This window comes from Mauremys mutica, chromosome 20 (assembly GCF_020497125.1).
Source record: "Mauremys mutica isolate MM-2020 ecotype Southern chromosome 20, ASM2049712v1, whole genome shotgun sequence".
NCBI lineage: Eukaryota > Metazoa > Chordata > Testudines > Geoemydidae > Mauremys > Mauremys mutica.
Window position 1 is genome coordinate 20,978,957 of NC_059091.1, and position 15,442 is coordinate 20,994,398.

At 52.8% G+C, this 15,442-nt stretch overlaps 1 protein-coding gene across 3 annotated transcripts in view; it reads right to left on the minus strand.

Moving 5' to 3' along the window:
• Nucleotides 1-735: 735 nt before the first annotated feature.
• TRIP10 (thyroid hormone receptor interactor 10) overlaps nucleotides 736-15,442 on the minus strand; it is a 71,647-nt gene continuing 56,940 nt past the window's right edge. For 2 of the 3 annotated variants that reach the window (XM_044994532.1, XM_044994533.1), the window contains exons 10-15: nucleotides 11,918-12,091; nucleotides 9,608-9,717; nucleotides 8,323-8,455; nucleotides 5,615-5,736; nucleotides 5,102-5,232; nucleotides 736-2,177 (exon numbers count right to left, since the gene is read on the minus strand). In XM_044994532.1, coding sequence (XP_044850467.1) covers nucleotides 2,029-2,177; nucleotides 5,102-5,232; nucleotides 5,615-5,736; nucleotides 8,323-8,455; nucleotides 9,608-9,717; nucleotides 11,918-12,091 — 819 coding nt within the window. In that variant the 3' untranslated portion in view covers nucleotides 736-2,028. The remainder of the gene's footprint in view (nucleotides 2,178-5,101; nucleotides 5,233-5,614; nucleotides 5,737-8,322; nucleotides 8,456-9,607; nucleotides 9,718-11,917; nucleotides 12,092-15,442) is intronic. The other variant, XM_044994534.1, reaches the window with a different exon arrangement.

A 15,442-nucleotide genomic window follows, 5' to 3' on the forward strand; every position in this document is an offset into this window, starting at 1 on the left:
AGGACCCCCCTATACCACCCCCTCCAAAGCTGGGGCTGGCCTCAACTAGCTACAGAGCATCTAAAAGCATCTCAGGCCACATCCCCAGCCAGGCCCTCCAGCACATTAGGAAAAAAGTGCCCTTAGCTGGCATTAGCCAACGCATTGACACAAGGCAACGTTCCGGTGAAGACTGGGCGTAGCCTCACGGAGACCTTAAGCCCCGTCACAGTTTGTAGCTCGACTTGCTCACGCGTGTAAAAACTACACCCTTCCTCGGCCACCCTAGAGCGTCTTCACGTGTATTCGAATCCCTCAGGGTTTGTCTTCACAGTACAGCCGCCCCATCGTCATACTAGAGCAAAAATGCTACTTTGCCGGCAGCATAGTTAACCCTCCGTCCCCAGAGGCGGTGGCCACGTTGATGGGAGAGTTTCTCCCATCAGCATCGTGCTGTGTACACAGGGGGATAAGTCGGTACAACTGCATTGCTCAGGGGGTGGAGTTTTCAACCCCCCTATTGACATACGGCTCTGGTGTAGACCTCGTCTTAGTGAAGACAAGGCCTGGAGGTCTGGCCCGGGCCACCACCGTGGAGTCCTGCTCTCAGCTGGGGGCACTTCTAGACATGACGGTAATATACACAACCAGCCGCGCCCCTCTCCCTCAGAGCAGGGTGGGAGAAGTGTTACCGGAACACAGACCAACCGCTCTGCTCCCCTCCCACGGCCGAAACAAACCGAGGCCTCAGTGCCAGAGTCTGTATCGTTTTTATAAACTTAAAAACTGCACAGGAAGGGGGGGGAGAGATCAACTATTTACATAAAGTGTAAAAGGCACCAGGCTGCAGTGGAAATACATTCTATGGGCTCCGGCACAGTGACCCCCAGACCCACTTCTCAGAACCAGAGGGGAGACAGGATCTGCCCCCTCCCTCCCCCGCTAGGGTGAGCAGAAGCCAAGACAACTGGGACATTTACACTTATGTTACAGGTTAACTGAGGCACAGGCTAAAATGAGCAGTAATTGGTCACTGTATAAAAGGCTGATATATTAGAGTCCTCTAAAAAATAATTATTATTACACGGAAGGGGTTGGCTGCAGCTCAGCCCCCTGGGCTCCCACCAGCACGATCAGCCTCCCCCGCCCCCCAGGGGACAGATTCATTGATGCAGCAGGCACTTTTTGCTCTTTTTTTCCTTGGCTGGGCGAGTTCTGGAGTCTGGGGAATAAAGTGCATGTCGTGGCCACAGTGGCGGAGGGGGAAGTGGGCTGGAGCTCCGCCAATGATTGAGCTGGTGGCATCAGCTGTAAGGGGCGTTCACTCCTACCCAGGGACAGGTGAATTCAGAGCCGCGGGCCCTGGCAGAGAACGCACGGAGGTTCAGGCCCTGGGGCTCCTGGCTGGCTGGCACCTCTGTTCCATTAAGATCCAGGCTGGCGCCAGCCTAAGTGGGGAGCCACAGGTCCCGGGTTGGAATCCCAGGAGGGAAACAACCAACCCAGGACTGAGGTTTATCATGCTGCTTAACATGCACCTGGACGACACCCAGCTGCCAGGGTGACAAGCATGGAAGAATCGATGCAGAGGACACGTTCTATTCCATAAGCCCCCCCACAGGCCCTGCCCAGCACACCTTGATGGAGCCTGCACCCCTTTGCCCTAAGCTAGCTTTTAGGAGGCGGTTGAGTTACTCACTCAGAGGGGATCTGACGGAGGGGGCGCAGTATGGAGTATGCAGGGGCAGCAGCCAGAAACCCAGTCCAGCCCTCCTACTAGCAACCACTGCAACCTCCCCCACAAGCTGAAATGTGAAATTCCACAGAGCTGGGGCTTAGGCAGAAGGGGGGGGGGGTCTCCTTCCCCTTACAGGCGATCTCCTTTGCAAGCGGGTGCCGTTGCTTGCCCACGAGGGCTCCAGGCCACTTCCACGCCTGTACCCCTGAGTCCCGACTCCCAGGTTCCAGCAGCGTTGCTCCAATCCCCGCCACCCCCCTGCAGCTCCATGAGCCAGCTGCCGCTCTCCAGGCGGGCGGGGAGGCCCGAGCTCAGTTCAGGGTGACCCGCAGGTAGGATGTTGGCACATAGCCCTCGCCGCCTTTGCTCCGCCGCACCCGGGTCCAGCCATCGCCTTTGTCCTCCTCCATCAGGCTCAGCTCCTCCCCCTCCGTCATGGAGATGGTGCCCTCGCTGGAACCTGGGGTGATGGGGAGGGAGGAACGGGGTGGGAGAAATCAAGGCAAGTGGGTTAGAAGAATCGCTCGTTTCAGAGCTCAGCTCTAGGTTCCCCCAATCCCTGTGATGGGAGGACCTGTATGTTAGAGCTCCTAGGACCCCTGGGGGATCACACGCTCTGTGCCCCTTCCCCAAATCCACACAGCTGGCTGCAGCAATAGGCCACTGAGGGCTGGAAGTTTCCCCTGGAAGACATGGGTGAACGGTGCAGACCTTAAATGTCCCCCATTAGCTAGGAAATATCCCAGTGGGCAGCTGTTAAAGGGGAACTTATGCCAAACTCCTACCTGGAGTGGGGTGGACTGAACAGGGGTTGGGAGATGTAGCCTGCTTGGCAGTGAAGTCTCCAACCCCTAAGCAGGGTTTGAACTCAAGACCTTCAGTATTAAAACAGGTTCCTACTGTTTGACCTAAAGGAGGAGCTCTGTTAACGGCCAGCAGTAGTAAGACTGTTATCCTCATTGCACACCAGTCACTGGGGGGTGGGAGGGAGGGGGAAGAGGCTGAAAAATTTCCAGCAGAAAATTGTTTTTCGATTAAATGAGATTTTTCAGGTAAAGTATCTGCTTCCCATGGAAACGTCAATTTTCTCTTGAAAAACTACCCAAAAAGCAGAATATTTTGATGAAGAAATGCTGCCATGATGCCTTATGGGAGTCAGGGTTCAGGTGCCTTATACTCCCATTCTCCTTTCTGGGCCCAGCTCTCAAGCTGGACTTCATCTCCCATGATGCACCATGGCCCAAAGACTCCCATCAGTCATTAAGGGCCCAAAAGCAAGCTATTCCGCTGGGTAGGAAAGATAGAAAATGTGGCAAAAGACCAGCTTGGCTTAACCACGCGATCTGGCATGATCTAAAAAATAAAAAGGAGTTATATAAAAAATGGAAACTAGGACAGATTACAAAGGCTGAATATAGGCAAACAACACGGGAATGCAGGGGCAAGATTAGAAAGGCAAAGGCACAACATGAGCTCAAACTAGCTATGGGAATAAAGGGAAACAAGAAGACTTTTTATCAATACATTAGAAGCAAGAGGAAGACCAAGGACAGGGCAGGCCCACTGCTCAGTGAGGAGGGAGAAACAGTAACAGGAAACTTGGAAATGGCAGAGATGCTTAATGACTTCTTTGTTTTAGTCTTTACTGAGAAGTCCTTAGGAATGCCTAACATAGTGAATGCTTATGGGAAGGGGGTAGGTTTAGAAGATAAAATAAAAAAATAAAGTTAAAAATCACTTAGAAAAGTTAGATGCCTACAAGTCACCAGGGCCTGATGAAATGCATCCTAGAATACTCAAGGAGCTAATAGAGGAGGTATCTGAGCCTCTAGCTATTATCTTTGGAAAATCATGGGAGACGGGAGAGATTCGAGAAGACTGGAAAAGGACAAATCTAGTGCCCATCTATAAAAAGGGTAATAAAAACAATCCAGGAAACTACAGACCAGTTAGTTTAACTTCTGTGCCAGGGAAGATAATGGAGCAAGTAATTAAGGAAATCATCTGCAAACACTTGGAAGGTGGTAAAGTGATAGGGACTTTCACTTTAGAACAAATCGTGTCAAACCAATCTGATAGCTTTCTTTGATAGGATAACGAGTCTTGTGGATAAGGGAGAAGTGGTGTACCTAGACTTTAGTAAGGCATTTGATATGGTCTCGCATGATATTCTTATCGATAAACTAGGCAAATACAATTTAGATGGGGCTACTATAAGGTGGATGCATAACTGGCTGGATAACCGTACTCACAGTAGTTATTAATGGTTCCCAATCCTACTGGAAAGGTGTAACAAGTGGGGTTCCGCAGGGGGTCTGTTTTGGGACTGGCTCTGTTCAATATCTTCATCAACGACTTTGATGTTGGCATAGAAAGTACGCTTATTAAGTTTGCAGATGATACCAAACTGGGAGGGATTGCAACTGCTTTGGAGGACAGGGTCATAATTCAAAATGATCTGGACAAATTGGAGAAATGGTCTGAGGTAAACCGGATGAAGTTTAATAAAGACAAATGCAAAGTGCTCCACTTAGGGAGGAACAATCAGTTTCACACATACAGAATGGGAAGAGACTGTCTAGGAAGGAGTATGGCAGAAAGGGATCTAGGGGTTATAGTGGACCACAAGTTAAATATGAGTCAACAGTGTGATGCTGTTGCAAAAAAAGCAAACGTGATTCTGAGATGCATTAACAGGTGTGTTGTGAGCAAGACATGAGAAGTCATTCTTCCGCTCTACTCTGCGCTGGTTAGGCCTCAACTGGAGTATTGTGTCCAGTTCTGGGCACCGCATTTCAAGAAAGATGTGGAGAAATTGGAGAGGGTCCAGAAAAGAGCAACAAGAATGATTAAAGGTCTTGAGAACATGACCTATGAAGGAAGGCTGAAAGAACTGGGTTTGTTTAGTTTGGAAAAGAGAAGACTGAGAGGGGACATGATAGCAGTTTTCAGGAATCTAAAAGGGTGTCGTCAGGAGGAGGGAGAACACGTGTTCACTTTCCCCTCTAAGGATAGAAGCAGCAGCAATGGGCTTAAACTGCAGCAAGGGAGGTTTAGGTTGGACATTAGGAAAAAGTTCCTAACTGTCAGGGTGGTTAAACACTGGAATAAATTGCCTAGGGAGGTTGTGGACTCTCCATCTCTGGAGATATTTAAGAGTAGGTTAGCTAAATGTCTATCAGGGATGGTCTAGACAATATTTGGTCCTGCCATGAGGGCTGGGGACTGGACTCGATGACCTCTCGAGGTCCCTTCCAGTCCTAGAGTCTATGAATCTATGAATAATGCACTGCTTCCTCAGTCAAAGAGGGGCAAGACCCTGGTGAATCATGGGAGATGTAGTCCAACCAGGGAACCTGGCTCAGAAGTGTCTTGGACGAGTACCTTCAAACTGGTACATGGCCACACAGGTGCCGATGGGCGAGGCCAGGTCCTCCTCGAAGTCCTCATCAAACTCCGTGTAGATCGGCTGGTTCAGGGCATCCTGGCTGTCGTCGGAGTGGGTGGCGTCAGGGCTGAGGGACCAATGAGGAGACAGGGTAAGCGGCTGTTTCAGGGGGGTAGCTCCAGCCACAGGGAGTCCAGTGTGGCTGTTCAGAAGCAGGAGTGTGGTCTAGTGGTTAGAGCAGGGGAGCTGCGAGCCTGGACTCCTGGGTTCTAATCCCCACTCTGGGAGGGGTGCAGGATCTAGTGATAAGAACAGGGGGGCTAAGGAGCCAGGACTCCTGGGTTCTAGTCAGACTCTTCAATGACAAAAATCCTCTTCTGGCAAGACAAACAGACGGCACCCGGCCCAGAGATCCCAAACCACACACACGGGTGAGGATTCAACAGCACCCACATATTACGGCCGCCTGCTCCCCCTAGCTCCTGGGGACAGACATTTCACCTCCTCACCTGCCCTTCTCATGGGAGCCGTTGTTGTTCAGGGTGGTGGTGGGGTCCAGGTGGCGGCTGTATCTCAGGGTGTTGTCCGGCCGGTTACTCAGCATTCGGCTCTCGGCTTCGGCCAGCCACGACTGGGAGGCGCGGGGGAAGAGAGAGAGGTTCAAGCGTTTCATTCCTGCCTCCCGCCAGCAGAGACACATCGCACAGGAGGGCAAGCGTCTTCGGTCACATGGGGCTTCCTTCTCTGCTCCATAGCAGCTGCCCCTCTATGGGGGTCTTGGCCCCATCCCCCAGGGCTGCCCGGTGGGGGGGGGGGGGCAAGTGGGGCAATTTGCCCCGGGCCTCGCAGGGGTCCCCACGAGAGTTTTTTGGGGCCCCTGGAGCAGGGTCCTTCACTCGCTCTGGGGGCCCCGGAAAACTCTCGCGGGGTCCGGGCCCCTGGAGCTTCTTCCACTCTGGGTCTTCAGTGGCAATTTGGCGGCGGGGCCCGGGACCCGCCACCAAAGACCCCAGGCCCCCCGAATCCTCTGGGCGGCCCTGCCATCCCTACCCTCAGAATATCTACAGACCCAGGCAGTGAGGGGCTTTTCCAGAGCAGCTGAAAGTACCCCCGATTCTCAGTTCTGCTCCAGGCTTCACGCAGTCTTTGAGCTCCCCATATTTTGTCTTGCCCGGCCCGCCCCCAGTGTAAGTTAGTGAAAATCAGCGTTTGGAACCCAGGAGTCTTGGCTCCCTGCTCTAACCACTAGACCCCATTCCTCCCTGGTGGCACTAGACGTAAGGAGACTAAGCAACTGCTTCGGGCCTCAAACGGCTCAAGGGGGACCCACTTTAGTAATAGCCCCAAAATACCATTCACCTTATTTAACAAGGGTGTCAGTCCATGGCGTGTTGGTATATTTGTTATGGAAATATCATTAGTATTTTTAGGAGGTGGGTGAGGGGGGATGGGGAGGCCCCCCAAAATATTCCTGTTTAGGGTTAAGGTTAGCACTGCCTCTGCCACTTCCTCCAGAGCTGTGAATAGAACCCAGGAGTCCTGCCTCCCAGCCAGTTAGCTACAATCCCATTCCTGCCCACTCCAGTATCAGAGACGTGGGCTATGAACTGTAGGAACAGGGAACACCCAAGAGGGTCTGAATCACTGGAGGAATGGGGCGGGGGAAGGTGCCGTGACCTGTGCTTTGATCAGGCTATGCACATTCAGCCAACTCATTCATAAAATAAACCTGTGGCCAAGAGTAACTTCCTTAGCGAATAAGGAAACTGGGCAGAGCCATTTAACAGGATTGTCTGGTATAAAGTTTGTGGCTTGAGAAACAGAAAGCGACCGAAGGCCCAGGCTGTTTCTATGAATGAAACAATACTGGACGCTGAGTTACACACATGATTCACCCCAGAATAATTTAGGCGTGACTCAACCGCTCGTAAATCAAACCAGCAGCCTTTGAATCATAAGGACACTTAACCTGAGAACCAATGCGGTCGTGACACCATTATCTGTAGGTTCACTGCCTGGTTTAAAATATTCTCTCATCTTTTGATATTATTCATATTGTGGTAGTGCCTAGGACCCTCAGTCATGTCCAAGGTCTCCGCTGTGCTAGGTGCTGTACATTAGGTGTATTACAGTAGTGCCTAGGCGCCCCAGTCATGGCCTAGGTTTCTATTGCACTAGGTGCTGTACGAACACAGAACAAGACGCTGGTCCTTGCCCCAAATAGCTTCTAATCTGAGTGGGACCCCAATATGCCTTAGAGAAGCAGGATGGTGCAGCAGGTAGGGCACTAGCCTATGACTTAAGTCCCAGGTTCGAGTCCCTGCTCTGCCACAGACTTCCTTTGTGACCCTGGGCATGTCACTTAGCTTCTCTGTGCCTCGGTCTCCTCATCTGTACAATGGAGATAACAGCTTTGCCCTGGGAGGATAAATACACTAAAGATGGTGTGCTGCTCAGATGCGACAATGACGGGGGCCACATAAGGATCTAAAATACTTAGATTCTGTCAGTAAGACAAGGGACACCGGGTGGATGTGGAGATCGTTGTGCTAGATGGGCCAGACAATTTTGACCATATATTAACGTCGGGTAGGAGTGTGATTTTTTTTTTTTTAAACACATTCTTATTGCAATATACAAATGCTTTTGCCAATGTCACTTATTTCGCTTGGAGAACCAGTATACGCTACCCCACTGAAAGCACTCTTCTGCCACTACAAACTGCATCTACTGTGTCTATACCAAGAGTAGGCTTTCTAGCATCCACTTGCTAGCGTAGGTGAGGCCTTAACAAGTGCAGAGTAGCGTGGCCTAGTGGATACCACTTAGCCAGGGACTCAGGAGATCTAGGTTATTGCTGGGTTAGCCTGGGCAAGACACTTCCCCCGTGTTTTGCCACAATTTCCCCCGCTGTGAAATGGGGATAATGGCACTGTCCTCATCAGTAAAACACTTGAGCTCCAAGGATGAAAAGTGCTAGAGAAGAGCGAGGCGCTAGTACATGGTTCAGCCACTAGAGGGAGATAAAGACCTCCCTTATAAATTTAGGGCACTTTGAACCGGTTCAAAGGAAGGACTGGCCGGACATACGGGGCATCGCGTGTGTTTGGAGCCACAGATGGCTGGAGAGCAGAGCTGGACACGTGGATTCCCAAAGGGTCCTGGGGAGCGTGTTAGAGGTAGCCCCATCCCGTGACCCCCCTCACCTCCCCCTTACCTCGTATTTCTGGATTTCTAGGCGCAACTTCTCGATGTTGCTGAGGGTCTCCGAGATCTTTGGCTCCAGGCTAGCAGGGTCGCCCATCTGGGGCGTCTTCTGGTACACGTCCTTCATCTTGTTTAAGGCATCTCTGTGGGGAAGTGTGGGGGAAAGAGTTAGGGGAAGGGATTTAAAGGGACAGCACACAAAATTTCTGCCTTCTGGCAAAGAGATTTGAATGCAAATTGTAGGATGCAAACTGATTGGTTCCCTCTATATCCTCCTGCAAATAAAGAGAACAAGGGGAAGGAGTGCTTCCTAACAGACAGAGCACCGGACTAGGAGTTACATAAGAACATCCGAATGGCCACAATGGGTCAGACCAAAAGATCCATCTAGCCCAGTATCCCATCTTCTGACAGTGGCCAATACCAGGTGCTTCAGAGTGAATGAACAGACCAGGTCATCATCGAGTGATTAAAACCATCATCCACTCCCAGCTTCCAGAAAGCAGAGGCTAGGGGTGCCCAGAGCATGGGGTTGTGTCCCTGATCATCTTGGCTAATAGGCATTGATGGATCTATCCTCCAGGAACTTATCTAGTTCTTTTTTGAACCCCGTTTAGTTCTGGCCTTCACAACATCCTCTAGCAAGGAGTTCTGCAGGTTGACGGTTCGTGAAGAAGTACTTCCTTTTGTTTGTTTTAAACCTGCTGCTTATTAATTTCATCCGGCAATCCCTAGTTCTTGTTATGAGGAGGGGTAAACAACGCTTATTCACTTTCTCTGCACTAGTCTTCATTTTATAGACCTCTATCACACTCCCCCTTAGTCGTCTCTTTTCCATTACTTTGCCCCAGACCTGGGGGAAATCATTTCTCCTCCTCCTGTTTTCCCTTCCTACCCTGGTCTACTTAGACTGTAGACAAACTGGGGCAGGGACTGGCTCTCACGAAGCACATCCAGCACCTGGCACAACTGGGCCACCCATCTCGGTTGGGCTCACTGTACAATGATTTTTGAAGGACTGATTACAGATCAAGCACACACACTTTGTGGAAATAGCATTTCCCTATTGTGCACAGTCTACAGGACTCACTGCAGCAGGAGGCCAGAGTTACAGACTATGGCTAAACCCTCAGGGTTTAAAAGCCTGGAGAAGGGAGGGGTGGTGCATTGTGGGCGTCCTAGTCCTTGGAGCATCATGGGAGATGTAGTCCAGCAGGTGGGCCGCCACCAGAGGAGGAGAACAGAGACAGGAGGCATTCAAAAGGCACCGCCTACAGAGCATCAGGCGCTTGTACCTCTGGTCGATTTCCTTCTGCAGCTCCCGGTTCCTCTCCTCGATCTTCTGCTGCAGCTTTTTCCTTCTCTGCTCTGGCGGCAAGTGGCTGAAATCTTCCGTGATCACAGGCTGGCGGCAGGGAGTGGGGAGGGGAAGAGAAGGATACATCAGTTCCCTTCATGTCGTAACATGGACCCTCTTCCCCAGCCACAAAATCCAGTCCCCTCCCGACTCCTTCACACTATGGGTTGCAGGGGTTGCCGACAGCCACTGCCCCTAACTTGCAAGACACTGGCCAGCGCCAGGGGAACGTGTGTGCCTCGCTTTAAGGGCCTGATCTCACTGAGCCTCCTCGACCTTCACTGGTCATCGGGAGAGCTCGGTACCTCGCAGGATAGGGACAGCGCTTGGAGGTGGGGCCGCTCCTGGGGCAAGACGCTGCATGATGCCTTTCTGCAGCAGTGGCCAGGATCCGGAGATCTCTGGTCGTGCAGCAAAGAGAGCTCGGCACCTAGCTGTCGGGGAGACACCAGCCACGGCCCTGCAGCTTGAAACCAACATGGGCCGGATCTCTGCCTCCACCAGCAGCACTGAGGGTTCAGATCCTGGTTCTCTCCGGCTGCAGAACCCTCAGCCCGTGGAGGAGGGAACAGCTCACAGCATCCACCCCAACCGTTACAGCAGGAGCAGCTAAGGGGGAAAACCAGCACTGAGCCTCAGAAGACCCATGTGGCCTCCGGCAAGTCACTGGGTGGACGGGCCTCAGACAGTGGTGTGCAAAGCTAGAGCTCCACGTAACCATGCCCACGCCGAGGAAAGATCATCCCATCGAGGCCAGGTCCTTGGAAGCGTCAGGCGCTGCCCGTGATGCTACCAGCTGGACCGTGGGTCTGGCCTGCTAATACTTTTATTCACAGGACAAAGTTACTCAATTGGCCAGCAACTGATTTCCACCCCTGTGCCGAGGCAACACCAAGCGAGCACATCCGTGGGTTTTTTTGTTTTTTTTTTAAAGCTGAGATCCTGGCACAATAACCGCAGGCCCTCAACCTGGCAGAGTCAACCCCCCGGCATGGAGGGGGGAAGCCACGTGGGCAAGCCCTGGTTTGCAGAGGTGCTCCTACTTCCTGGGAATACCGGAGGTGGCGGGGATAGAGGGAGAGATCAGAAATTGGCTGCTGGCTTGGGTCTTTGGTCTCCTGGCTTGCGATGCTTTATTTAGGACAGGAAGCGGTTTGATGTTGACTGGAGCTTGACCCCACACCGACAGAGTCTGTACCCCAAGCAGCGAATGTGGCACGGCAGCTTCCGAAAAGGAGAAGCCAACAGAAGGGAAGCCTGGAAAGCAAGGGATGGCTTGGGGTTTTATATGGAGCAGGAGTGGAGGCTTGCATCCTCCAGCCAGGAGCATTTGCAAAGGGGAAGCTCCTGGTTCGGACGAACAGAACACGGTGGAACGTCCTGCTGTGGGGAGCAGGCGAAGGGCTAGGCTAGGAAGTTTGGAAGGAAGGCGCGTGTCTGGGGAGCCGATGCTTTTGAAACGGGCGGAAGCACTGACTGCTGTACCACGCGAGGGAGGCTGGAGCTACGTGGAAAAGAGGGAGAACCCGGGGCTTTAAGAAGTGACCAGTAAAGGAAGAAATAATTGGGTGCGTGTTGGGGCTGGGAGAAAATTCCCACGGAAACTGCATTTTTATGGAAAACCTGGATTTGGGGGAAAATGCATCTGCTTCGGGCGGAAAGATTTGATGTTCTCGTTGAACAAAACAAAGACCTGAAACCCAACGCATTTAGATTTGATTATGCTACTGTAGTGCCTCCTGGTAGTTGTAGTTCAGGTGCCTCATGAGCCCATTGTCCTCTATGGGCCAGGCTCCCTGGTTGGACATCTCCCATAATGCACCATGGTCTGCCCTCTCCTTTGTAAGCGGAGTTGGTGCATCATGGGAGATGCAGTCCCATCAGGAGCCTAGCAACATCTCTCATGATGCACCAACTCTCCTTACGAAAAGGGCACACCACGGTGCATCATGGGAGATGATGTCCAACCAGGGAGCCTGGCCCATTGAGGACAATGGGCTCATGATGCACCTGAACTACAACTACCAGGAGGCACTACAGTAGCATTTCTGAATAGTTCCATTTTCAGAGGGGTTTTGTCAGAAAGCCAAAGTAGATGCAAAAAGGCCGTAATTTTTTTTTAAAAAAAAGATACTTTAAGCCTCCTTCCTACACAGCCCCGCTGCGTTTCTCTCTTTGCAGGTGCACGTCATAATAGCAGCAACTTCCCCTGGCTTGGTACAAAGCAAAATACAAGACACAAACTTACCCCCCGTTTGAGGCTGCGGAAGGAGGCGATGCGGGGTTTGACTGTCTTATTGATCTCATTCAGACAGTAAGAGAGAGGGTCCCGGGTGAATTTGGGGGATGGAGGTCCGTTGGTGGCAGACGAGGAGGAAGGAGGCGGGGCAGAGATCACTGGGGAGAGGGGAGGGGGCGGGAGCTAGGGACAGACAAAGGGACAACAGAACACATGGGGACACACAACGGAGAGAACTCTGTAAGAAAATAAATAGGCGCACACACAAAAAAACAAAACAAAAAAAAACACAACCCAACACGGCACAGGGAATAAAGGGGAGAGGGGTAAGGACAAGCTGCACCATCACAATCCACCAGCCGGAGGCAGCGAGGGGAGGGAAGGCCACCAACCATTTTGTCCGTCTCCCAAGCGTAGGGGATCCCAGCAGTGAAGGGAAGGGGAATAGGCTCAGAACCCTTTCAAGGCCAGGATTGTTCAAACGATCCTAAAGGAACCTGAGTCCCATGGGAAGTCCAAGGAATTTGGGTGCCTAATTCCCCTAAGACACTAGGAAATATGCCTACTTTAAACGCTTAGGGTCCCACCCTGCACCAGGGGTGTGACTGGCACCATGGATCGGGCTCCTGCCTGCCACAGATCAGGCCTCACCTTGCACCCGTGGCCTTTTCTGGCACCCATGTGACTGGGAAGCATGACACCGAGAAGAGGACCTGGCTATCGGCAACTGCCTTCCTCTCTTGGGAGAGAGGCACTTTGGTGGGAAAAGTGAACTTTGTTCATGTCGCCCATGATGCACCACCTGCCCTCACAAAGAGGGGAGACCATAATGCATCATGGGAGATGGTAAGGAGATTGGGGGGGGGGGCATGTTACAGCAGGAGGCAAGTAACATGAAGGTCACTTGACAACTAGACCAGAGGCTGCTTTGCTCCCACAGGCCCAGTTATACCCCCCCACCCCAATCTCACTCTCACAGCCTTCCTCCCCAAGACCAGCCTTCATCCCTTCCTGTCCACAGGCCCCCCAGCTAGGGAAGGTGGAAAATTGGAATTTCAATCAAGCTTTTTTAAAAAAAAAAATTGGTTTTGGTGCGTCTTGCGGGAAATTTCAGTTTTTGGTTGAAAACTGAAATATTTCCATTCTGAAGTGCCACCGCAGTGCCTCATGGGAGTTGTAGTTTGAGCGCTTCATACCCCACATTTGCTTCTGTGGGCCCAGCGCCCCAGCCAGACTACATCTCCCATGATGCACGGTCTCCCTTCACCGAGATCCAGGTTCATCATGGGAGATGTAGTCTGACCGGGGAGTCTGGCCCACAGAAGAGAATGGGAGCTTGAGGCATCCGAACAACAACTCCCATAAGGCACTGCGGGAGGCATTTCCGAATGGAAACGTTTCAGCTTTCCACCACAATATCGTGATTTTAGACACTTCCATCTCCAGTCCTGAACTGTCCCCCCACCCCCAGCCATTGCATTGCCCCCCCAACCCCCAATCTCCTCCCCACCCCCTCCCACCCAGGTCTGCCTGCTTCTGGGCCTCATTCTGAGCGCCTGTGCCTGGTGTTAGCTCCTCAGGGTGCAATCTTTCCGCATTACCCCTTCCCCTGCTCAACTGAAGCCCCAATCTGGCAAAAGAACAAGTCCACTGGCCTCAATATTAGGTGTAATACGTGAGCCCCAGTCCTAGATCAGGACCCGTTGCGCTAGGTGCTGTACAGCCACCGGGCAAAGAAATGTACCTGCCTCAAAGAGCTGACAGCCTAGGACTAGGGTTGCCAGCCCTCCAGGATTGTCCTGGATTCTCCAGGAATTAAAGATGAATCTTTCATTCAAGATTATGGCATGTGACGACACCCCCCAGGAATTTGTCCATCCAGAACTGGTGACTCTATCCAGGACCCTGCTTCCGGGCTTAGAAGCAAAGCACGTGCTTGAAGCCTGAATTCCTGCCAGCTTTAGTGTGGACAGCTGATCTCATTCCCCTTTAGCAAACCCTTGCCAGGGTGGGGGGGAATATCCATCCCCTACCCCACTCCTGACAACAAGCTATTAGTCCCTCCATAGGGATACTGCCATGTGATAACTTCCCACCCCACCTTGAGTGCCCTGCACCCCGTGACATACCCAACAGCCTCCCCTATGGGGGGGTGGAGGTAACTGATGCACCATCACTCCAGAGGTCACCTACCTCAGCTGGAGTGGGGCAGGAGGGGGCGAAATCTGAAGGCAGGAGACAAGGGTGAGGGTCTGCAGGAAACATTCATAGGGAGCACATGGCTAATCAGGGGGTGGGGGTTGATGCCCTAAAATTCTCTGCCTTGGACATACGTTCCCTGGGCCTCCTTACCCAGTCACCCTCCTTACCCACCCCTACAAGGCGCATGGCCCAATGGGCCCTACCCCCGATGCTGCTCCAGCTCCGGGGGCGAGAAGAGGCGAGATGCTATTTTTATACTCCTGCTGGCAGAGGGGAAATAGGGCCCCGAGCCAGAAACCCCAGATCCAAACCTCATTTCGGTCTGAACGCTACTGCTTGGGTTCCCCATCGCTGGGCTCCCTCCTACAGGGGAGACCCCGTGGGTTTCCCCCCACCCCCGGTGGACGCAGGACGCCGGGCATCGATGTCTGTGTGGTGCCGGGTAGTAGGAGGTTTTCAGCGCATGCACGAAGTGAAGCGGCAAGCGGCTGGGATATGAAACAGGCGCGAGACAATTGGAGCAAGAAATTCCGCCAACCAGCAGGGCCTGTGAAATGGGCACAGCACAGCCAGGGAGGGCGCTGCAGTCCCACCAGCCGTGCTCGTCCTGGACCCGCTGAGGCTGGGGCGTAGCAGGGGCTCAGCATGCAGAGCGCTAGAGCCCAGTTCCTTTTCTGCCATGAGCCACGAGTCCCCTTCTGACGTCTCCGATTGGCCTACCGGGTCTGGAGGGGGGTGGGGGCACATGGCCTACTAACCAATTGGGCTTCACTCAGCCCTTCCCCGCCCCCTTATCCTGCCCAACGTCCTTCCTGAGGGCTGCTCTAACTTACGCTCCGCTTCCCATGGGTCCCGGGAAAGGCCATAGCGCAGATCACACTGGCCCTGGCCCTAATACGCTGGGGGTCAGGCCCTTATGCCGGCCTGGGAGGTCCCTGAACAGGGTCTTTTCCACCCACATTAAGTCCCCTTTATGCATCGCGTGACCAAATGGGGCCTTCAAACCATCTTCCACTTGACAGCAGCCCAAGGCTCCCCAGCATCAGAGAGACGGGGCAGCCCTGTGCCAGACGGCCAGTAACCCCGAATATCCTGGACAAGCCGGACGGCAGGAAGAGAAACTTTCCTGAGTGAAGCTGGACCTCCCTGCGTTACTGTTCATACCATGTGGGGTGAGGGCTGTAGGAAAATGCACGGGGCTGGGCGTGCGTGGGGTGTGCCCTGGGGGGAGGGCTATAGGAAAATGCACCGGGCTGGGTGTGCGTGGGGTGTACCCTGGGGGAGGGCTATAGGAAAATGCATGGGGCCGGGTGTGCGTGGGGTGTGCCCTGG